General features: G+C 38.2%; 1 protein-coding gene and 1 long non-coding RNA gene across 5 annotated transcripts in view; both read right to left on the reverse strand.

Moving 5' to 3' along the window:
* LOC108410303 (uncharacterized) overlaps positions 1-19834 on the reverse strand; it is a 62383-nt gene extending 42549 nt beyond the window's left edge. The window contains exons 1-2 of one of the 2 annotated variants that reach the window (XR_012121539.1): positions 19117-19834; positions 1596-1686 (exon numbers count right to left, since the gene is read on the reverse strand). This is a non-coding gene — a long non-coding RNA (uncharacterized lncRNA). The remainder of the gene's footprint in view (positions 1-1595; positions 1687-19116) is intronic. The other variant, XR_001856470.3, reaches the window with a different exon arrangement.
* Positions 19835-21646: 1812 nt separating this feature from the next.
* Positions 21647-24789, reverse strand: part of WASHC3 (WASH complex subunit 3) — a 44952-nt gene continuing 41809 nt past the window's right edge. For all 3 annotated transcript variants that reach the window (XM_017681315.3, XM_017681309.3, XM_017681305.3), the window contains one exon: positions 21647-21891. In XM_017681315.3, the coding sequence (XP_017536804.1) occupies positions 21807-21891 (85 nt within the window). In that variant the 3' untranslated portion in view covers positions 21647-21806. The remainder of the gene's footprint in view (positions 21892-24789) is intronic.

A 24789-nucleotide genomic window follows, 5' to 3' on the forward strand; every position in this document is an offset into this window, starting at 1 on the left:
AAAAACTAAAAATAGAAATACCATGTGACCCAGAAATTCCACTCCTAGGAATATACCTGAAGAAAAGAAGATCCCAGATTAAAAAAAACATATGCATCCCTATGTTTACTGCTGTACAATTTATAATACCCAAGATATGGAAACAAACCTAGGTATGCATCAGTAGATGAATGGATAAAGAAGAGGTGGTATATATACACAATGGAATACAATTTAGCAATAAGAAAAAAAAACAAGTCTTACATTTGCAAGAATATATATGCAGCTAGGGAGTATTTTGCTCAGTGAAATAAGCCAGGTGGAGAAAGACAAGTACCAAATTATTTCACTCTTCGTGGAGTATAACAACAAAGCAAAACTGAAGGAACAAAACTGCAGCAGACTCACAGACTCCAGGAGGAGACTGGTGGTTACCAAAGAGAAGGGGTAGGGAAGGGTGGGTGTGGATAGAGGGTGAATGGGATTGAGGGCCATTATGATTGGCAAACATGATATTGGGGTGTCATGGGGAAGACAGAATAGCATGAACAAGACAAGTGGTGACTCTATGGCAGCTTGCTGTGCTGATGATGGACAGTGACTGTAATGGGGTGTGTGTGGGAGGACTTGATAATATGGGTGTGTGTAGTAACTACAATGTTGATCATATGAAACCTTCATAAGATTATGTTATCAATGATACCTTAATAAAAAAATAGCAGATCCATTGTTCTCTGCCACCAACACCTGAAAAGAATCATCCAAAAACCTTTTCAAACATTTTTTCCAGGCCTGTGTCCTGCTACTGTAGTGGTAAGTGATTATTTTACTTGAATAATAATCAGTGCATGAATTTGAGAAAACTACCAAGACTAGAGATGAAACCCCTGGAAGGGAGCTGGTGGGGCAATCCATAGAACATACACAGAGCTGGGAATAATTTATATTTTAATTAGCAAGAGTAAAAGACACTCTGATACATAAAGAACTGAGTAGAGCCTTCAGAAGGGTATTGTCTCAACAGCATCAAATTAGCCCTAGACTAAAAGCTGTTCTGTATCCACCAAAGCTTAAGAACAAGCTTTAAAAACATAAGAGTGCTAATGGTCAGAGGAACTGAACAGACACTTCTCCAAAAGAGAAATTCAGATGGCCAACAGGCACATGAAAAGATGCTCCACATCACTAATCAGCAGAGAAATGCAAATTGAAACCACAATGAGATATCACCTCACAACAGTAAGGATCACAACCATCCAAAAGACAAACAACAACAAATGTTGGTGAGGATGTGGAGAAAGGAGAACTCTCCTACACGGCTGGTGGGAATGTAAATTAGTTCAACCATTGTGGAAAGCAGTATGGCGATTCCTCAAAAAACTCAAAATAGAAATACCATTTGACCCCAGGAATTCCACGCCTAGGAATTTACTCTAAGAACACAGTAGCCCAGTTTGAAAAAGACAGATGCACCCCTATGTTTATCGTAGCACTATTTATAATAGCCAAGAAATGGAAGCAACCTAAGTGTCCATCAGTAGATGAATGGATAAAGAAGTTGTGGTACATATACACAATGGAATATTATTCAGCCATAAGAAGAAAACAAATCTTACCATTTGCAGCAACATGGATGGAGCTAGAGGGTATTATGCTCAGTGAAATAAGCCAGGCGGAGAAAGACAAGTATCAAATGATTTCACTCATCTGTGGAGTATAAGAACAAAGGAAAACTGAAGGAGCAAAACAGCAGCAGAATCACAGAACCCAAGAATGGACTAACAGTTACCAAAGAGAAAGGGACTGGGGAGGATGGGTGGGAAGGGAGGGATAAGGGGAGGGGGGAAAGAAAGGGGGCATTATGATTAACATGCATAATGTGAGGGGGGGCCACGAGTAAGGCTGTACAGCATGGAGAGGATGGGTAGTGATTCTACAACATCTTACTAAGCTGATGGACAATGACTGCAATGGGGTATGTGGGGGGAACTTGGTGATGGGGGGAGTCTACTAAACATAATGTTCCTCATGTAATTGTAGATTAATGATACGAAAAAAAACAAACAAGCATAAGAGTGCTTCCAAGTAACTTAAGTGCATTCTACTGCAAAGCCCAAAAATAGTTCAAGCGTTACAAACATATGCAATAACTCCCAAAATGTTAAACTTACAAGGTCTCACATTAAATTAAAAATTACTAGGCTTGCAAAGAAGCAGAAACATGATAATTCAAAATGGGAAAATTGATAGAAATAATCAATAGAAACAAACCAAAATGACTTGCATGATGGAATAACATTAAAACGGTTTCTATAAATATATCCCGTAAGTTCAAGAAGTTAAAGGAAAGCATGATTATGACAAGGAAAGAAATGAAACAATGAAAAAGAACCAAATCAAACTTCTACAGTTGAAAAGGAAACTAGATGGGGCCGGGATTAGCAGGTTAGACATAGCAAGAAGAAAAGTTCAGTTAAATGTAAGACTACAATAGAAACTACTCAAAATGAAACACAAAAAGACTGTGAAAAAAAATAGACCATCAGTGAAATATAGGACAACATCCAATAGCCTAACATATGTGTATTTGGAGTTGCAGAAGGTGAGAAGAGGGAAGCATACAGTTTAAAAAATAAAGAAACAATGGCTGGAATTTTCCACATTTGATATATTTGAAGTATGGCTTGATAAAGATCCAAGGGATCTTCTTTTTTCTTTACAAAGCATTACCTTTGTAGTTCCTTCACAAATACTGCCCTCCTTCTGCTTCTCCACCTTCTCCACACATTTTTTTAATGCCACATGATTTTTTTAAATTAAGGTATCATTGATAGACAATCTTATGAAGGTTTCACATGAGCAACATTGTGGTTACTACATTCACCCCTACTATCAAGTCCCCATTACAGTCACTGTATGTCAGCATAGTAGGATGCTATAGTCACTACTTGTCTTCTCTGTGCTATACTGCCTTCCCATGCCCCCCCTACATTGTGTGCTAATCATAATGCCCCTTAATCCCCTACTCCTTTTCTGCCTACCCTCCTCAACCCCTTTCCCTTTGGTAACCGCTAGTCCCTTGGGGTCTTGAGTCTGCTGCTGTTTTGTTCCTTCAGTTTTTGCTTTGCTGTTATACTCCACAAATGAGGAGAAATCATTGGTACTTGTATTTCTATGCCTGGCTTATTTCACTGAGTGTAATACCCTCCAGCTCCATCCATGTTGTTGCAAATGGTAGGATTTTTCTTCTTATTATTGCTGAGTAATATTCCATTGTATATATGTACTACATCTTCTTTATCCATTCATCTAATGATGAACATTTAAGTTGCTTCCATGTCTTGGCTGTTGTAAACTGTAAATAGCGCTGCAATAAACATAGGGGTGCATATGTCTTTTTGAAACTGGCTCCTGCATTCTTAGGGTAAATTCCCAGGAGTGGAATTCCTGGGTCAAATGGTATTTCTTATTTTTAGTTTTTTGAGTATCATCCATATTGCTTTCCACAATGGTTGAACTAATTTACATTCCCACCAGCAGTGTAGGAGGGTTCCCCTTTCTCCACAACCTCACCAACATTTGTTGTTGCTTGTCTTTTGGATGTTGGCTAACCTAATTGGTGTGAGGTGGTATCTCATTGTGGTTTTAATTTTCATTTCTCTTATGATTAGTGCTGTGGAGCATCTTTTCATGTGCCTGTTGGCCATCTGAATTTCTTGTTGGAGAAAGGTTTGTTCAGATCCCCTCCCTGTTTTTTAATCAGGTTATTTGCTTTCTGGGTGTTGAGGTGAGCTCTTTATACATTTTGGATGTTAACCCCTATAGGATATGTCATTTACAAATATATTCTCCAATACTGTAGGATGCCTTTTTGTTCTGTTGGTGGTGTCCTTTGCTGTACAGAAGCCTTTTTTTTGCTATTATTAATGTACAATAACATGAACAATATTATGGCTACTAGACTCCCCATATTATCAAATCCCCACCACATACCCCATTAGGGTCACTGTCTATCAGCGTAGTAAGATGCTATAGAATCACTACTTGTCTTCTCTGTGCTAAACTGCCTTCCCCACATCCACCACCATTACATTATATATGCTAATAGTAATACCCCTTTTTCCTCCTTATTCTTCCTTTCCCACCCAACTTCCCCAGTTCCTTTCCCTTTGGTAACTGTTAGTCGATTCTTGGATTCTGTGCATCTGCTGCTGTTTTGTCCTTCAGTTTTTTCTTTGTTCTTATACTCCACAGATGAGTGAAATCATTTGATACTTGTCTTTCTCTGCCTGGCTTATATCACTGAGCATAATTCCCTTGTGTATATGTACCACCTCTACTTTATCCATTCATCTACTGATGGACACTTAGGTTCCTTCCATTTCTTGGCTATTGTAAATAGTGCTGCAATAAACATAGGGGTGCATCTGTCTTTTTCAAACTGGGCTGCTGCATTCTTAGGGTAAATTCCTAGGAGTGGAATTCCTGGGTCAAATGGTATTTCTATTTTGAGTTTTTTGAGGAATCGCCATACTGCTTTCCACAATGGGTGAACTAATTTACATTCCCACAAGCAAGTGTAGGAGGGTTCCCATTTCTCCACATCCTCACCAACACCTGTTGTTGTTTGTCTTTTGGATGGTGGCGATCCTTACTGGTGGGAGGTGATATCTCATTGTGGTTTCAGTTTGCATTTCTCTGCTGATGTGGAGCATCTTTTCATGTGCCTGTTGGCCATCTGAATTTCTTCTTTGGAGAAGTGTCTGTTCAGATCCTCTGCCCAAATTTAAATGGATTATTTGTTTTTTGTTTGTTGAGGTGAGTGAGCTCTTTGTATAATTTAGATGTCATCTCCTTATCGGATATGTCATTTATCAATACATTCTCCCATACTGTAGGATGTCTGTTAGGTCCATCTGTTCTAATGTGTTGTTCAGTGCCTCTGTCTCCTTACTTATTTTCTCTCTGGTTGATCTTTCCTTTGAATTGAGAGGAGTGCTGAAGTGTGCCAGAATGAATGCATTACATTCTATTTCCCCCTGTAATTCTGTTAGTATTTGTTTCACATATGTAGATGCTCCTGTGTTGGATATGTATAATGGTTATATCCTCTTGTTGGATTGACCCTTTATCATTATGTAATGTTCTTCTTTTACTCTTGTGACTTTCTTTGTTTTGAAGTCTGTTTTGTCTGATACAAGTACTGCAACTACTGCTTTTTTTCTCCCTATTAGTTGCATGAAATATCTTTTTCCATTGCTTCACTTTTACTCTGTGTATGTCTTTGGGTTTGAAGTCTGTCTCTTGAAGGCAGCATATAGATGGGCCTTGTTTTTTTTATCCATTCAGTGACTCTATGTCTTTTGCTTGGTGCATTCAGACCATTTGCATTTAGGGTGATTATCAATCGGTATGTACTTATTGCCATTGCAGGCTTTAGATTCATGGTTACCAAAGGTTCAAGGTTAACTTCCTTACTATCTAAGAGTCTAACTTAACTCACTTAGTATGCTATTACAAACACAATCTAAAGGTTCTCTCTTTTTTTTTTCTCTTCCTTTTTCTTCCTCCTTCATTCTTTATATATTAGGTATCATATTCTGTACTCTGTGTCTGTCCCTTGACTGACTTTGTGGTAGTTGATTTAATTTTGCATTTGCTTAGTAATTAACTGTTTTACTTTCTTTACTGTGGTTTTGTTACCTCTGGTGACAGCTATTTAGCCTTAGGAACACTTCCATCTATAGCAGTCCCTGCAAAATACACTGTAGAGATGGTTTGTGGGAGATAGATTCTCTCAGCTTTTGCTTATCTGGAAATTGTTTAATCCCTCCTTCAAATTTAAATGATAATCTTGCCAGATAAAGTATTCTTTGTTCGAGGCCCTTCTGCATCATTGCATTAAATATTCTCCCTTCTGGCTTCTAAGAGTTCTGCTGTGAAGTCTGATGATAGCCTTATGGGTTTTCCTTTGTATGTGATCTCTTTTCTCTTTCAGGCTGCTCTAAATAGTCTGTCCTTATCCTGGATCTTTGCCATTTTGATTATTATATGTCTTGGTGTTGTCCTCCTTGGGTCCCTTGTTTTGGGAGATCTGTGCCCCTCCATGTCCTGAGAGACTATCTCCTTCCCCCGATTGTGGATGTTTTCAGCAATTACCTCCTTGAAGGCAGTTTCTATCGCATTTTCTCTCTCTTCTTTTTCTGGTACCCCTATAACGCAAATATTGTTCCGTTTGGTCACACAGTTCTCTCAATATTCTTTCATTCTTAGAGATCCTTTTTTCTCTCAGCTTCTTTGTATTCCTCTTCCCTAATTTCTATTTCATTTATTGTCTCCTCCACTACATCTAATCTGCTTCTAAAACTTTTCATTGTACGTTTCATTTCTGATACTGTATTCTGTAATTATTAGATCTCTGACTGGAATTCACTACTGAGTTCTTGAATATTTTTCTGTACCTCCATGAGCATGTTAAGGATTTTTATTTTGAAATGCCTTTCAGGAAGATTCATGAGGTCAGTTTCATTAGAATCTTTCTCAGGTATTGAATTCATAATTTTACTTTGAACCAGGTTCCTTTGGCGTTTCATATTTGTATATGGTGTCCTCTTGTGCCCAGAAGCTCTACTCTCTGGAGCTGCTCAGTTACTGAAGCAATGTCAGGGGTTGCAGAGGAGCTGTACTGGTGCCTCGGGGGAGGAAACGGCTGTTTCCTGTTTCCCATCTGTTATGCTTGTCTCCACTGCCAGAATCAGTGGGCCAAGTACACAGGTATAAGCCTCTATGCTTTGCATTTGTAGTTGCTGTAGACAGGGCTTCCCTCTGGCTGGACTAATGCCAGGGTTGGGTTTACCTGTTTGTAAGCCAGGTGGGGCTGGCTGGAAGGTACAGTAGGCTGCATATCACAGCGGGTGTCCTTGGAGCTGTGTAGCCAGCCAAGGGAATAGAGTGCCTGAAGATTGTGAAAGTTACCAACCTGTTGGGAAGAGTGCACCTGAACAATTTTGTCTACCTGTCCTTTCTCTTGAGCAGTAAACTCTGTACAATCCTTGCCCCTTTAGCAGCCCTCTTGCTGTTAGGAATTCTTTCAGACTGCCTGCCATTCTTTTGTCCCAGAGCAGCCAGATATGGATCTCTGCTTTCCTCAAGTGGCTTTAATCTCATTCTCCCCAGGTATTCTGCCTGTCTTAGCTTTCCAACCCCTAATCATAAGAGTACCATGAAATGTAGGTTTGTGCTCCCAGAGCAGATCTCCAGAGTTAGGTATTCAGCAGTCCCAGGCCTCCACTCCCTCCCTAAGAAAAATTTTTTTAGCCCTTCTAAGGAGTGTATAGCAGTATTTTGTTGTGATTTTATTTTGCATTTTCCTAATGGCTCATGATGTGCATCTTTTCATGAGCTTATTTGTCATCTGTATTCCTTTTTTGGGTGAAATATCTGATCAGATCTTTTATTCATCTTAAATTGGATGTTTTATTATTGAGCTTTTTAAGACATCTTAATATGTATTTTAGAAAGTCCTTTATCAGATTCATAATTTGCAAACATTTCTCCTTCTATGGTGTGTCTTTTCGTTCTCTTACCAATGTCTTTCAAAGAAATTTTAATTTTAGTGTTCCTATTTATTAGTTTGGTTTTTATGGATCATGCTTTTGGTGTTACATTTAAGAGACCTTTCCCTAACCTTAAGTCACAGAGGTTTTCTGTTTTTTATTTTTCTAGAAATTTTATAGTCTTAGGTGTTACATTTAGGTTTATGATGCATTTTAAGTTAGTTTTGTCTAAGATTCAGGGTATGGATTAAATTTTATTTGTTAAATATATGGATATCCAATTGTCCCATCACCATTTATTGAGGTGCTACCCTTTCTTTATTCAATCTGTGTTGTTCCAATTCTAGACTTTCCCTTCTGTTCCACTGATATACTTGTCTCTCTTTACACCAACACTTTTTGATTAGTGTAACTTTTAACTCTTGAAATCAAGTTGTTGCAGTCCTCCAGTTTTGTTCTTTTCTAAAGTTGTTTGGCTATTCTAGGATTTTTGCTTATGAATTCCCTATGAATTCCATTAAAATTTCCTATGGATTCCATAAAATTTCTCTACGAATTCCATAAAGTAAGTCGCTCATTTTCTATTCTAAAAGAGCCTTCTGGTATTTTTATTGGATTGCATTTAATCTATAGGTCAACTTGGTAAGATGACATTTTAACAAGACTGTCTTGCAATCTATGAATACAGTAAATCACTCCATTTATTTAGGTCTTCCTTATCTCAGCAGTGCTTTATACTTTTCAGTCTATTTCACATCTTTTTGTTAGATTTATCTCTGAGGATTTCATAGATTTTTCATAGATGTTACTGTAAACTCAATTTTGGTACTGAAGTGTAGCTGACATAGAATATTATTAGTTTTAGGTGTACATGATTCAACATTTATATACATTGCAGTGCCAACCATGATAAATGCAGCTATGATCTGTCATCATATGAAATTACATATTAACTATTTTTGCTATGCTTTATATTGTATCCTCATGTCCTATAAGTTTGTACCTTTTAATCCCCTTCTATCTTGCCCACCCCTCTCCCCTCAGCAAATACCAGATTGTTCTCTGTATTTGAGTCTGTCTTTGTTCATTTTTGTTTTAGATTCCACAGATGAGTGAATCTCAAATATACCGTAATTGTCTTTCTCTGATTTATTTCACTTAGCATAACAACCTCAAGGTCTGTCCATGTTGTCACAATGAAAGATTTCCTTTTTATGGCTCAGTAATATTATATAATATATGGGTGCATATATCTTTTTGAATTAGTGTTTGTATTAGTGCTTCCAGTTTGGGTAATTATGAATAAAGCTGCTATAGACATTCATGTGTAAGCTTTTGTGTGGACATAAGCTTTCAACTCAATTGTGTAAATACCCAAGATCACTGATGCTGTACAGTAAAGCTTTGTTTAGCTTTGCAAGAAACTGTTTTTTAGTGGTTATAATATTTTGCATTCCCATCAGCGTAAGAATTACTGTTGCTCTTCATACTTCCCAGCATTTAGTATTAACAGTATTTTGGATTTGTCATTCTAATAGGTATGTGGTATAAGCTCATAATTGTTTAATTAGCAATTACTTGGTGATATATGATGAGCAAATCTGTCACATTTCATTGGATATTGTATATCTTCTATAATACTGGACTCAATTTGCTAAGAAATTTTTAAGAATATTTACCACTCTTTTCATGAGGGATGTTGGTCTATAGTTTATTGTAATGACTGCCCAATTTTTGTTTCAGATTAATGTTGGTCTCACAGAATTTGGGAAGTTGTTTCCCCTTTTGAATTTTCTGGAAGAGTTTGTGTAAAATGGCATTCTTTCTTTCTTTAATGTTTCATAGGATTCACCAATGAAGCCATGTGGGTGTTCAGTTTTCTTTATGTTTTTGATCACATTCAATTTCATTTGTAGTTATAAGGCTGTTTGAATTATCTATTTTTTCTGCAGGATTTTTTTGATAGTTTGTTCCTTCCATGAAATTCTGTCATGAATTTTATCCTCGGGGATTTTTTATTTTGCTATCTAGGCACTCTGTGTTAATGTTATGCTGTTTGTTTAAAGTCTATACTGCCAGCCTCTCAGAATTTTCTAAAGTTTGATTTGGAAAAAGAGAGTGTGAATATTGCCAAGTATAAACCAGGATGGTTAAGATGTCCCTAAAAGAGTGTAGAAGTAGCTTTACTTGTTTGTCATAGGGTCATATATTTTAATATAAACAAAACTGAGATATTGATGTTAGATTTATCAAAAATCTTTCACAACTCTACTTTGTGGATTATAATGTGTAATTTTAATAAGATTTCTGAAATTTTAAGTATTTTGCTTTTGTATAAATAAAAGTATTAATACTTTAGATTTACTGATAGATTAAGCATTTTCATTTATATTAAATAAACCTTTTCTTTCTTATGTTAGGGGAATCATTTAGCTCCTCTGAGCTTCAATTTATTCACTGACAAAAATAGGCAATTAGACTAGATATTTGCTAAGATTTCTTCCAGACTCAAAAATGTTATTATGCCAAAACTTAGAACTTACTGAGGAACAATGTTTGCAATGTTAAATGTGAAACAAAGTGTTTAATTCTGAAGTGTTTTAATCTAATTATATCAACTTGAACATAAGTATACATAGATGCCTATGTGCATAGATACATAGTAATTTGTCGATATTATAAAATGAGTTTTTTCCACATTTATTTACTTGTAAATTGCCCATCTAAATTAATATTGTTTTGGAAAGAGAGGAAATTAAATTATAAATAAAATCTTTACATTTTATGTCCTAAAGGAAGATAAATGTCTCTTATTGAAACTATCCGTCCAAAATGGAAGTCACAGTGACACTTGCTTTACTGCTGCTCCTTTTGTTTATTAATCTTACCAAGAAGAAATAGAGAAGCGAATGTTTTTGAAAAGATACCTTGGCACCACTGCAGCACTGTTAAAGCACAGGATTAAATTGTAGGAATTTAAGTTCTTCACGAATCCTGGAAATCAAGTTTGTTTTTGTGAAGAACTTGATCAGAAACAAACAGTTTTACTGAACATTATATTGTCTGGGCACTCTTCAAGAGCACATGGTCACAATTTATTCTCTAACAGGAGCCATGCTCTGGTTCAGATACAAAAGTTTCACAGAAAAACTCTGCAGGGTATGTGTAAAAGCTAACATTTAAAAATTGTATTATAATTGCAACAGACTATAAAGATACAGATTTAGTCATTGTTTATCCTTTGCACATTCTTGGAAGAATTTTAGAACTAAAATTTTTAATGAAAAAGTTCTGGAAATCTTAAGTGTGTCTTACTATCCAATTGTCCAAGCAGAAAACCATACATCTTAAATAAAGATAAATCCAGGTCAACTTGGTGTTTTGGAGGAAGCACCACCACCTGTGGCTGATGCTTCTGGTAGTGCCTGCAAGATATCCCCCAGGCCCAGCTGGGATTTCAGCCACAGCTGAAGTAGAGGGTTCCACGGAATTTCAGTCTCACTTTTTGGTGAAAGTGACCCATCTCAAATGAATGCCCAGTTTCTCCACATTCTGACAAAATACCATTTCTAAGGCCATGGGAGGAGCCGGGCTATATGCAAGTACATCCGAGAAGTGCAGAGGAGGAATGCCTTCAACTAATGGGTCCAGGGTTAGTAGACAGATGATCCAGCCTCCAGTCTTTCTGCTGGACCATTGTGGGAAGCACCTACAAATTTCTAAGGAGGTACTGGTCCTGGATAAGCACCTATAATGGCAATCTTGATATATGCTCTTGCATCGTATTTTGTTCCCTATCTCATTCTTGTGGCTCTCACTCCTGCTTTCTGGGATTAATTCACAAACAAGCTACTTGCACGCAAGTGTTTGTCTTTAGGTCTACTTTAGGAGGAATTAACATAGGACTTCAGTATGAGTGTGACCCTGGAAAGCAAAATCTTAGGACTGGGTTCTGAAACTGAATCACTTCTCTATTGCTAGGATAAGAAGGATGTTGGTAATTACTAGTATGTATCACTGTTCCTAAAAAGCTCACCTGTGGTGAACTGGAATGAGAAATCCTATGTTACCTGGTAGCTCTGTCATTAGAATGGCTTGGGAACAAAGGATTATGGAATTGGCTACCATTTGTTAACTGCCTTGAAAAAAGAAACTGACAGATCAGCCAACTAGCATGGTAGGTTCATTAACAGCCAAAAGGTCACCCTTGGCAGTATTTAAAGAGACCATTATCTCCTCAGCCAAAGGACAGCTGTGGTGAAAATCAGGCCTGGAATTTAATTGTAAGGTGGCAAAGCTGCAAAGGAGATGAGATGTGCAGCCTCCACAAGTCTCCCTTGCTTAAGTCACAGCTCTGACATCAAGGGGAGGGACTGCGACTTGGATGAGAAAACTTGGGTGGATGTGCTTGAAGAGCTTGGATCCTTGGTTTTCTTTGAACCCTTCACGCCAGCTAAAGCAGCTACTTCTCCCTCATTAGAGGAGAGCAGCCTCCTATTACCTGGAGGCCATGCAAAGTGATCATTGGAAATAGATGCCCTGTAAGATGACTTTTATCACCTCAGAATCTAACTTGTCTCCTAACTATCTTGAAAAGAATAACTAATGTTAAGTTTCAATTGAAAGAGTAACTATTGTCTTTCATCTGGAAATAAATAGCTTATTTACTGACAGAGTTTTAGGAACTGGCTGGTAATTGCTGGCAGGAATTTGGAGAGCATGTGTGGGAATATATCTTGTTATGTTTGAGCAGTGGGGAAGAATATAAGTCTGGACAGAGGAGAGTTTATTGACATGGAAGCACTCTCTTATGACTCAAGATTTGACATCTGGGCAAGGACACATGGAGCTGGTGTTAACAGGCTGTTGGGATGGCTTCTCAAAACTTGGTCATCAAGGCCTACACTAATATGAGTTAGAGATGCTGGAATTGCCTTGTCAAAGCATTAAAGAGGAGGTTACCAGCTCAGAGAGATGGGAATGTTTGAATGGATTCATTTCATGTATTGCGAGAACTAACCTACTGTTTTCCCAGGAAGGGTCTGGAGACCATGCTCTTTATGAAGGCAACAAAGAATGTATTGAGGATGGCACCAATCTCTTTTGAGAAACTCAGTGGTAGCTGTACTTTGTAGGTCAGGATTCACAGTAGGATATAATGCCACAGAATTGGGCTTTCTAGTATTAATGAGATGATAGGATTCTACCATGGCAGGAGGCCGACAGTGGTATTCAACCAGTGGCCAAGTGGCAGCAAGGCTGAAGTGATAACCAAGATTCCTTGGTGGGCAGGGAGCGGTAGCAGTAACTGATATACCATGGTGTACCCTCATGCTCAAAGCAGAAGGTAACAGACTGGAGTGTACATACCTTAACTTGTAAAAGCCAAAAAAAAAAAAAAAAAGCAAGAGCTGGTAAGCAGAAGATTGATGTCAACTGCTATAAAGGAAAAGTACTATCCTTAACTATTATCTCATGTCCATTACTTAAAAAGAAAGCCAAAACACTTTGAAGAATGCCACCTATGCCACCACAAGTACACAAATACATATTTGTCCAATCATTCTGTAAAGGACTAGTAACTGTGCAGCAGAGAAAGGAGAGTCCTCAATCCTTTCAAAGGTTGTTGGACAGAGGGCTGAACTAATTTGATACCAAGTGATCTAAAATATAATCATTGTCCCTCAATTAGAATGAGGGCTAATGGAACCAGAATGGAGTCTTAGCCCCAATCCACCTTACAGCAGTTTCAATTGGTCCAGATGGGTCCCTGTGGTTCTTTCCCTGGTCTCTAAGCACATACTTCAGATATACTTAGCTCTTTCACACTGGTTCCCCACACTACAGAATAAAATCCTTTAAGGCAGGGAGGGTCATGTAGAAAAGCCTAAAATTGCACCTCTCCCTCCCAGCCAAAATAGTAAACAAAAATAATACTGCATTCTGAACAATGCATTCATTCTAGGAGACTTCAACACTCCACTCACTCTGAAGGACAGATCAACCAGACAGAAGATAAGTAAGGAGACAGAGGCACTGAACAACACATTAGAACAGATGGACCTAACAGACATCTATAGAACTCTACACCCAAAAGCAACAGAATACACATTCTTCTCAAGCGCACATGGAACATTTTCAAGAATAGATCATATACTAGGCCACAAAAAGAGCCTCAGTAAAAGACTGAAATTGTACCAACCAGTTTCTCAGACCACAAATGTATGAAACTAGAAATAACTTACACAAAGAAAATGAAAAATCCCACAAACACATGGAGGATTCACAACATGCTCCTAAATAACCAATGGATTAATGACCAAATAAAAGCATAGATCAAGCAATATGTGTAGACAACTGACAACAATAATTCAACACCACAAAATCTGTGGGACGCAGCCAAGGCTGTGCTAAGAGGAAAGTATATTGCAATACAGGCCTACCTCAAGAAAGAAGAACAATCCCATATCAGCAGTCTAAAGTCATAATTAATGAAACTAGAAAAAGAAGAACAAATGAGGCCTAAAGTTAGTAGAAGGAGGGACATAATAAAGATTAGAGCAGAAATAAGTAAAACTGAGAATAAAACAATAGAAAGAATCAATGAAAGAAGAGCTGGTTCTTGGAGAAAATAAAACAAAATAGTAAACCCCTACCCAGACTTATCAAGACAAAAAGAGAGTCTACTCACATAAACAGAATCAGAAAGGAGAAAGGAAAAACCACTATGGACAACACAGAAATACAAAGAATTATTAGAGAATACAATGAAAGATTATATGCTAACAAACTGGATAACCTAGAAGAAATGGACAACTTTCTAGAAAAATACAACCCTCCAAGATGGACCAAAGAAGAAACAGGAACAGACCAATTACCAGCAATGAAATGGAACCGGTAATCAAAAACCTTTCTAAGAACAAAACTCCTGGACCAGATGGCTTCACCACTGAATTTTATCAAACATTTAGTGAAGACCTAATACCCATTCTCCTTAAAGTTTTCCAAAAAAACAGAAGAGCAGGATATACTTCCAAACTCATTCTAGGAGGCCAACATCACTGTAATACCAAAACCAGGCAAAGCACCACAAAAAAAGAAAAGTACAGACCAATATCCCTGATGAACATAGATGCAAAAATACTCAACAAAATATTAGCAAACTGAATTCAAAAGTACATCAAAAAGATCACCACCATGATCAAGTAGGATTTATGCCAGGCATGCAAGGATGGTACAACATTCGAAAATCTATCAACATCATCCACCATATCAACAAAAAGGACAAAAACCACATAATCATCTCCATAGATGCTGAAAAAGCATGTGACAAAATTCAACATCCATTCATGATAAAAACTCTAAACAAAATGGGTATAGAGGGCAAGTACCTCAACATAATAAAGGCCATATATGACAAACCGACAGCCAACATTATACTTAACAGCGAGAGGCTGAAAGCTTTTCCTTTAAGATCAGGAACAAGACAAGGATGCCCACTCTCCCCACCTCTATTCAACATAGTACTGGAGGTCCTAGCCACGGCAATCAGACAACACAAAGAAATAAAAGGCCTCCAGATTGGCAAGGAAGAAGTTAAACTGTCCCTGTTTGCAGATGACATGATATTGTACATAAAAAACCCTAACCCTAAAGAATCCACTCCAAAACTACTAGATCTAATATCTGAATTCAGCAAAGTTGCAGGATACAAAATTAATACACAGAAATCTGTGGCATTCCCATACACTAACAATGAACTAGCAGAGAGAGAAATCATGAAAACAATTCCATTCACAATTGCATCAAAAAGAACAAAATACCTAGGAATAAACCTAACCAAGAAAGTGAAAGACCTATACTTTGAAAACTACAAGACACTCATGAGATAAATTAAAGAAGACACCAATAAATGGAAACACATTCCATGCTCACGGATAGGAAGAATTAATATTGTCAAAATAGCCATCCTGCTTAAAGCAATCTGTAGATTCAATGCAATTCCTATCAAAATTCCTATAGCATTCTTCAACGAACTAGAGAAAATCATCCTAAAATTCATACGGAACCACAAAAGGCCTCGAATAGCCAAAGCAATCCTGAGAAGGAGAATAAAGCAGGGGGAATTAGGCTCCCCAACTTCAAGCTCTACTACAAAGCCATAGTAATCAAGACAATTTGGTACTGGCACATGAACAGACCCACAGACCAATGGAACAAACTAGAGAGCCCTGATATAAACCCAACCATATATGGTCAATTAATATATGATAAAGGAGCCGTGGACATACAGTGGGGAAATGACACCCTCATGAACAGCTGTTGTTGGCAAAACTGGACAGCTACATGCAAGAGAATGAAACTGGATTATTGTTTAACCCCATACACAAAACTCGAAATGGATTTAAGACTTGAATGTAAGTCATGAAACCATAAAACTCTTAGAAGACAACATAGGCAAACATCTCCTGAATATAAGCATGAGCAACTTCTTCCTGAACACATCTCCTTGAGCAAGGGAAACCGAAGCAAAAATGAACTCATGGGACTACATCAAACTAAAAAGTTTTTGTACGGCAAAGGAAATCATCAACAAAACAAAAGGCATCCTACAGTATGGGAGAATATATTTGTAAATGACATATCCGACAAGGGGTTAAATATATAAAGAACTTACATGCCTCAACACCCAAAAAGCAAATAACCCGATTAACAAATGGGCAGAAGATATGAAGAGACAATTCTCCAAAGAAGAAATTCAGACGGCCAACAGACACATGAAAAGATGCTCCACATCACTAATCATCAGGGAAATGCAAATTAAAACCACAGTGAGATATCACCTCACACCAATAAGGATGGCCAGCATTGAAAAGACTAAGAACAACAAATGCTGGCAAGGATGCGGAGAAAGGTGAACCCTCCTACACTGCTGTTGGGAATGTAACCCATCCAACCATTGTGGAAAGCAATATGGAGGTTCCTCAAAAAACTAAAAATAGAAATACCATTTGACCCCAGAATCCCACTCCTTGGAATTTACCCAAAGAATACAACTTCTCAGATTCAGAAAGACATATGCACCCCTATGTTTATTGCAGCGCTTTTTCCTATAGCCAAGATATGGAAGCAACCTAAGTGTCTATCAGTAGATGAATGGATAAAGAAGATGTGGTACATATATACAATGGAATACTATTCAGCCATAAGAAAGAAACAAATCCTACCATTTGCAACAATATGGATAGAGCTGGAGGACATTATGCTCAGTGAAATAAGCCAGGCAGAGAAAGACAAATGCCAAATGATTTCCTTCATTTGTGGAGTATAACAATGAAGCAAAACTGAAGGAACAAAATGGCAGCAGACTCAGAGACTCCAAGAATAAACTAGTGGTTACTAAAGGGGAGGGGTGTGGGAGGGCAGGTCGGGAGGGAGGGAGAAGGGGACTGAGGGGTATTATGTTTGGTTCACACAGTGTGGGGGATCATGGGGAGAACAGCGTAGCACAGAGAAGGCACATAGTGTATCTTTTAGATCTTACTACACTGATGAACAATGACTGCATTGGGGTATGGGTGGGGACTTCATAATATAGGTAAATGTAGTAACCACATTGTTTTTTCATGTGAAACCTTTATAAGAGTGTATATCAATCATACCTTAATAAAAAATTTTAAAAAAAGATTGCATTCTGAGTGGAATTGCACAGATTAGCACCACCTCAAGACTTAAAGGATGCAGAAGTGACACCCTCTGCATTCACCTGTACAGTCCCTGATAAAACCACAGCACCATGGCAGTAGACAAAGGACTACTGCACCCTTAGCCATGTTGCCATGCCCATCATGGTTTCCATGCCAGATATGGCCCCTTTCCTGGAACATATCAATGAGCCTCTGGCATGGTACATGGCTTTTGATTTGGTAAACTTTTTTTCACTCATTAAACACATCAAAAATGTTTATATCTACTTGGTAAGTATAGGAACGCATGATAACCCATGATGGAAGGGCTATGTAACTCTTCCTCCCTCTCTCACAGTACAGCCTGCAGGGATCTTGTTCATCCTGATATTCCACAGAACAGTACGCTGGTCCTCTCTATATAAACCAGCCTACTCAGATTTAGTGGAAAGGAGTGTTGGTCCCCGACACACACGAGCAAAAGGGAAAAGGATGGAAGTTACAGACCCCTGCATATTTTATGGGTCCAACGCTCTAAAGGATGCTGGGACATCTCTAAGGTAAAGGACAAGTTATTGAACTTGCACCCACTACCATTAAGAAAGAGGTATGGCATTTTGGGGACTTTGGCTTTTGAAAGCCAAATACTGCTCTCACCCATTTATGGGGAGACTCGAAAGGTTCACAGTTTCAAGTGGGGCCCAGAGCAAGAGAGGGTGTGATACAAGCCTCTCGCCGGCTCAAATTACATGACTTATTATCCACTGATGGTACTGATACCAGAAATACAACATTGTGTAGCATCTCTGGTAAGCAGGGCAAGGTCACACCTTTTCATTAGTTGAAAGGCAACACTTGGCATGCCTCTGTGCTTAACAGAAACTGAAGTGATTAACTGGAGCTGCCCATATCACGAGCTGGGTGTAACTGGATTCACCAAATCATTAGGTCAGATAGTCAAGTAGCAATCACTTGATGAAAATGATACATTTGGGATCAGCCTGAGCAAGTCCAGGGGCACATAAAAGTTACATGGACAAATAGCCTAGATTCCCATATCATTTACCTCTTGCACTGATGCATCAGCTTCAACCTGTTCCTATGATCTCATGGGGAATTTCCTGTGATCAGCTGTATCAGTTATTTGTTGCTACAATCATACTACATAATAGCTCCAAAAATATTTATGAGAATCAACAATGAGCATTTATTGCATGCATCTAGGGTGAGATGGGAATTGGCTAGGCAGATTTTCTGACCTTGCTCACATTTTGGGCTTGGCTGCTGGGTGACTAAAACAACTTAGCTCTGCCCCACACATCTCTCATTCTCCATTAGATTATCTTGGTCATGTTCTTATGTCAGTGTTAGAGGCACAAGAGAAGGCCAGACCAATCACTCAAGTATTTTTTAAGCCTCTGCTTGGGTCACATTTGCTAACATTCTGTTGGCCCAAAGCAAACCACATGGCTAAGTTCAGAGTCAAAAGGTGAGGCAGAATGTTCACCCAGAGTGGGAAGGCAATGAAAAATTACATGGCAAATGGCATAGTGACAGGGAGAGTGAAGACTGAAGCTATTTTTGTACTATTAACAAATTAATAATAGCAGATAACAGAGAAGGAAGAAGCGGGCCTTCCTCATGGATGGAACAGCTTGATATGTTGACATGAGCCAAAAAGTGACTGGTTTTTACTAATTATAGCTTCTGTCAGAGGGGGCCTAAGTACTAGTGATGAGGGAAAAACCTTCCTTATGGAAAAGTTTCAAACAGTACACCTGGTTATCACATTGATAGGGAATGACATGGACTGAGTTTAGAATAAACACAGTCTTTTGATTATGGCAAAGTGTGCAGATTTCTGTATCATGCAATCTCAAAAAGAGACCATTCACCTGAGGCAAAGATTAAGTGTACAGGATAATTCCTTCAGTGGACTTCAGCCAGGCTTGTCCTTGATGACTGCAGGCTTACACAACAAACCTGTGGATGAAGTAATCATGGCAGAGATGGAGGCTATGCATGGGCACAACCGCTTAGGCCTTCTCTCACTATGGCTCATCTAGTCACTACCACTGTCGAATACGTGATCTGTCAGCAGCAGAGACCAATGATTTGGAACCATTCCCTCAGGAGATCAACGAGCCACTTAGTAGCAAGTTGTTTGCATTAATTTCCTTCCATCCCAGAGGGAGAAGCAAACTCTTTCCTACTGTAATTAATTTGTACTCTTATATGGGCTTGTCTTCCCTTCCAGCAATCCCCTTCCCAAAATTACTGTCTAATAGTCCTCAAAATGCCTATTACCAACATGGTATCCTGCATTATCCTGCCTCAGATCAAAGGACTGTTTGGTAGCAAATGAAGAGCATCATGAAGTAGTGGATCCATGGTCTTACCACATACAGCATTACCCAGGGCAGCCAATCTAACAGAATAATGAAATGGCCCGTTACACTTAGGCGTCTGAGCTCAGGAATAACATCCTGCAGGGTGGGGAGGCTGTTCTCTAGGATGTGATGCATGCACTGCACAAATGCCATGTCCCCATCTGCTAGAATTCAGATAGAAAGAGACTAGAAAGAGGATCGGCTTTTTTGACCACCGTTTCCCAGTGACCTACTTGCAGAATTGTGCTTCCCATTCCCAGCACCTTAGGCTTTGCTGGATTGGAGGTCTTGTTTCCTAGACAGGTTAGGGGAAGAAGCTGGCACACTTCCACCAGGGAGCACTGTAAGGATTCCACAAAACTGAAGCTACTGCTGCCAATTCATCCTGTAGGGCTGCTCATGTCTGTGGGACAACAGGCAAAAAAAAGGAGTTAATATGTTGGTTAACATGAGGAACTAGGCTTGTGTCTGGAACTCAGGTGATTTACTGGATCATGTCTCAATGTTTCCATGCCTGGTATGAGCACTGAACATTTGTGAAAATCATAGCCCAAAAAGGGCAAAGTATACCCAGGCCCCTTGATCTCTAAAGGGATGAGGTTCTGGGTCATTCCACCAAGCAGCTAAACTGGACCAGCCCAAGTTCTGGCAGAGAGCAAGGAAAATCTCAAATGGGTGGTGAAGAAGGAGATGATGAATTTGTTGGCCTTGGGTTCAGTTGTAGAACAGGAACTGCAGCTTGTCTAATTTTCCTGTGTAGTCTTTTATAGACAATGGCTGATCTTCACCTTGAAGACTTGGTGGGAGTGGACTTAACATGGGGCTCAAGTAGTTCTGAACCGGCAAGGGGTGGGTGGCAGCAGACACCACTTTTGCCTCACATAACATCCCCATATCAACTTCTGATATCACCCACAGCTAAACTAGACAATTCTGAGCTAGTTCAATTCTGACAATTCAGACTTGTCCTTTCTTGCTAATGAAATCTTACCTAGAGTATATATAGGTCATGCATGTTTATGCTTTTCCAAGTCCTTTTTTCAACATTGGGGGAGCCTGCTTTCCCACACTAGAGTACAGCCCAACAGTGCAAGGGTAGTTAATGATCCCAGAGGTAACTCTCAACTAATGGAGGACAGAAACTGGTTAATAATTATTCCATCGGCATTAGGTAGACAATTTTAGGAGGCATTTTGGAAGCTTCACAGGTCTTGGAGTACTCAAGGCCAAAACAGCAACCTTGATAAGACACCTTTGTATGGGTTTCCTCCCTCTTGCTCTCCCTGTTCTCTCACTTCTACTTCGTGGGATCACCTCACAAATGAGAAACCTACACCCAAGGCCTTTTCCCAGGGGCTGCTTTCAGGTTGCCTAAACTAAGAGGAACACCATTAATCAAATGCATTTATGTAGCTTTCCATCTAAGTATCTTAGAGATTTCCCTAGATTGTGTGCAAAAATTATTCATGAAGAATTATTTGCAAGGTGAGGTGAGGACAGCATTTGAAACCTGGGCAAATTAGTTTTTTTTCCCTGTTTAGGCAATAAAAGAATGGACGACAATGATGCCTGCTTACCTGAACCATATTGAAATTACTTTCAATTTCTATCTGATAGTAAATATAATAAGAATATCTGACATTGACAGTATATGAACTAATGACCAAAGGTGAAAAGCTCTATATGCTATATAAATACTACCAATATGTTCAAAATCCATAATATATATAAGCTTCAAGTTGTTATAGAAAACTTAAATCCAGTATTACTTTCTGTCAGAATTTTCTTTAGCAAATGCACATAATACTTTTCATGCTAAAACATTCACAAAAATTGAGTAATTCACACAGCCAAATTCACTTTTTTGCATTGAGACTATTTTTGGTCACTGTAAGTTCACACTGACTTCATTTTAAATGGTCACTGCATCCATGGAATTCCATCTCAATATATGTAGTATTAATTGTACTTTACTTTGGCTTTGCTATTCTCTCTTTCAGTTAAGGGTCCTTTTTTTGAGTAACAAGACATACTGCCAGGTTATAAACATTTTATTTTTTTAACACAGGAAGCCTAGGGGTAGATATATGGCTATTTGATGTTTTTATAACTAAGTGTCCAAGCTCAGGTTCTCTTTCGTATAGAATGTAAATGTACACCTACACACACATATGTAATTGTTATCAAAATTAAACTCAGTCACTGAAAGAAGATTCACTATCTGAACTTTCTTCTGTGTTTTTTTCACCTTCGCCATCAGGCACTGGAGCATCTGGTCTCCTGAAAGAAAAGAAGGAAGAAATTTTTAAAGGCTTTTTTCAGTTGAAAAAAAAGTACTCACTAACTGTAAATTAGGTTCACCCTAGAATATTGCTGCTAATAAATCTGCCAAGTTTGTGTCCTTAACTGGGAGAGTCCTGCTCTCCATCACACCATGCTTCTCTTTGGCTTCTCCTGCACCATGGGGATTAAGTGCTATCCCTATACAGGCCACAGCATGGTTTTTCTTGCCAATCCTTACAGAGTGTGCTACTTCAGCACTTTCTGCTTCTCATTACCAAGGAGACCCAACTATAGACAGAGATGTGATCTGGAGAGGCTGGCAGGACCAGTGCTAAATCCTTGCAGCCTCCAAGCACACAGGAGGTACAGGGGAAGGGAAGCTAGAAATGGAAAGAAAAGGAAACCTTCAGGAAAGCTTCAGGCAGAAATTTTAAAATGGAAGAGAGTTCAAAAATTGCTATTAAGAATCACAGGCAATATGGAAATTTCCCAGAGGAGCAGAGTGCCTGGTCAAAGAAGGTCCTTAATGTTTGTTGAGTGTTTTCACTTAGAGGTTTTATCTTCCGAGAATGAATATAAAAAGTAGGACTGGGTAAAAATGTCTCAGAGATTCCCTAGGCACAATAAGGAGCTGTGAGAATGGTTAAAGTCCAACTTTGCAAGGATGTGCAACAATAAATCAAATGAAATTTTGATGGTGTCATTAAAACAGCTAGATGGCTCGATAGTGTTTGTCAGTAAATCATTTAATCAATATGGTAGCACTATCACTCAGCCTCTAATCACTCTTTCCAAGAAAGTAAATTAAGCAAGTAAGGTAATCTTTTGGGGGAAATAAAAGGGAAAGGAAGACTAATATAATTACTCTGTTTTAATAATTAAAAACTACCAGGCATTTCTTCCTCAGGCTCTTTGATTCTTATTAAATATTTAGGACACCAACAAATAAAACTCTTCTTTGCCACAAATACAATTACTATTACTAAAGTAAGAAAATGTGTGGTCTACTATTTACTTTTGGTTATTAAAAATTATGGCTGAGTTTTGGCTTACAGTTTTACTACCATATCTGTCATGCTACAAAACAAGAGAAATGCTCCCTTGCAATGGGTCAAACACATAAACCCATTTGCTCTGTTGTACAATTTTAGATTATGCCTATGAGGAAGTCACATGTACTCAATACGGTAAAACTATAAAGCTGGGTACAGCATTTCTAGGCTTCGACTGATACTCCATCTGCCTGATTACTAACACGGGACCACAGCCTTCATTGATCTCCACAGAAGCAAGAACTCTAGAAGTAGAGGGCATGGATATTGGGCACATTTCCCCCAGTAAATTTCTCTTTGCTACATAGGTGATTTCTTACTGTCTTCATTTTGTTTTGAAGGAAAAAATTACCTGAGGGAAGTACTTAATATTACAACAAAATTATACTAGTACTTATGGCAACTCAAGCAAATAAAACAATGAACATAGCTCCCCTGACATAAATGCTATTTAAGAAAAGGTTAACAGCTACTTAGGCCTAGAAGGGAGTCAAATTATAAAATTAATTTATGGGTGTAACCATTTTTTAGTATATGTGATGCTGCACAGTGTAGTGATTAAGAATACAGATTCTGGAGCCAGGCTGCTAGATTTAAATCCCAGCCTTTCTACTTACTTGTTTGGCAATTTGGGAAAAGTTATTTAATCATTCTGTACCCAACTAACTGATTGGATTATTGTGATGATTAAAATGAATTACTCAATGTAAAGTGTATTGAATAATATCTGGCATATAATAAGTGCATTAAATAAATGTTATCAATTATTATATTATTATTATTATTATTATTATTCTCATCATCAACCTATTATTTGCCAGGAACTGTTAGGTGCTAGAGATACTGAGATGAGTAACAAGTAGTTCCTGCCCTGAAGAAGCGGATACTTCAGTGGGGAAGACAGAAATGCAAACAATTTATTGTTACACAGTGTGATACACACCAATGTAGTTGTACTAACAATACTTGTGTGAAAAGAAGTCACTTTACCAAGTTGGCTAGAGAAGACCTCAGAGAAGTGGAGACTTATGAAGGGTTTTGGGATATGAGTAGGAGTTTGCCAGAAACAGAAAAGGTAGGAATAAGTGGGGATGAGAATGTTCTGAGAGAAGAAAAAAAAAGGGAATGGTGCAGTATGCGGCATTTGGGAACTATAAGTAATTTGGGAGCTAGAGTGAAAGGTAATTGGGGTACAATAGTACACGAGATCAATCATTTGGCAGCAGTAAGTGGAGGATGGGAAGAAGTTATATGAAATGTAAACTTTCAATGAAATTGCCCAACTAAGCTAAACAATCTTAAGCATTTATTTTTAAATTGAGATATAATTCACATACCATAAAATTTGCCATTTTAGAGTACAAATCAGTATTTTATAGTATATATTACTACTATCTAATTCCAGAACATTTTCATTACTCCAAAAAGAAACTACGCTATTAGCAGACACTCTCCATTTCCTTTTTTTACCCTCACCTTCCAGCAAACACTAATCTACTTTTCTGTGTTTACAGATATTCCTATTCAGGACATTTCACAGACATGGGACCATAGGATATTTGACCTTTCTGTTTGGCTTCTTTCACTTAGCATGTTTTCAAGGTACATCCATGTTGCAGCATTTATCAGTACCTTTAATACAGAATACTATTCCATTGTATGGACATACTGCAGTTTGCTTGTTCATTTATCAGCTGATTAATATTTAGGTTGTTTCTAATTTTTGACTATTATGAATAATGCCGGTATGAACACCTATGTACAGATTTTTGTGTAAATGTATGTTTTCAATTTTCTTGAGTACATACTAGCAGTGGAATTCGTGGGTCAATGATGACTCCAT

The sequence above is a fragment of the Manis javanica genome, chromosome 10 (genome assembly GCF_040802235.1).
Source record: "Manis javanica isolate MJ-LG chromosome 10, MJ_LKY, whole genome shotgun sequence".
NCBI lineage: Eukaryota > Metazoa > Chordata > Mammalia > Pholidota > Manidae > Manis > Manis javanica.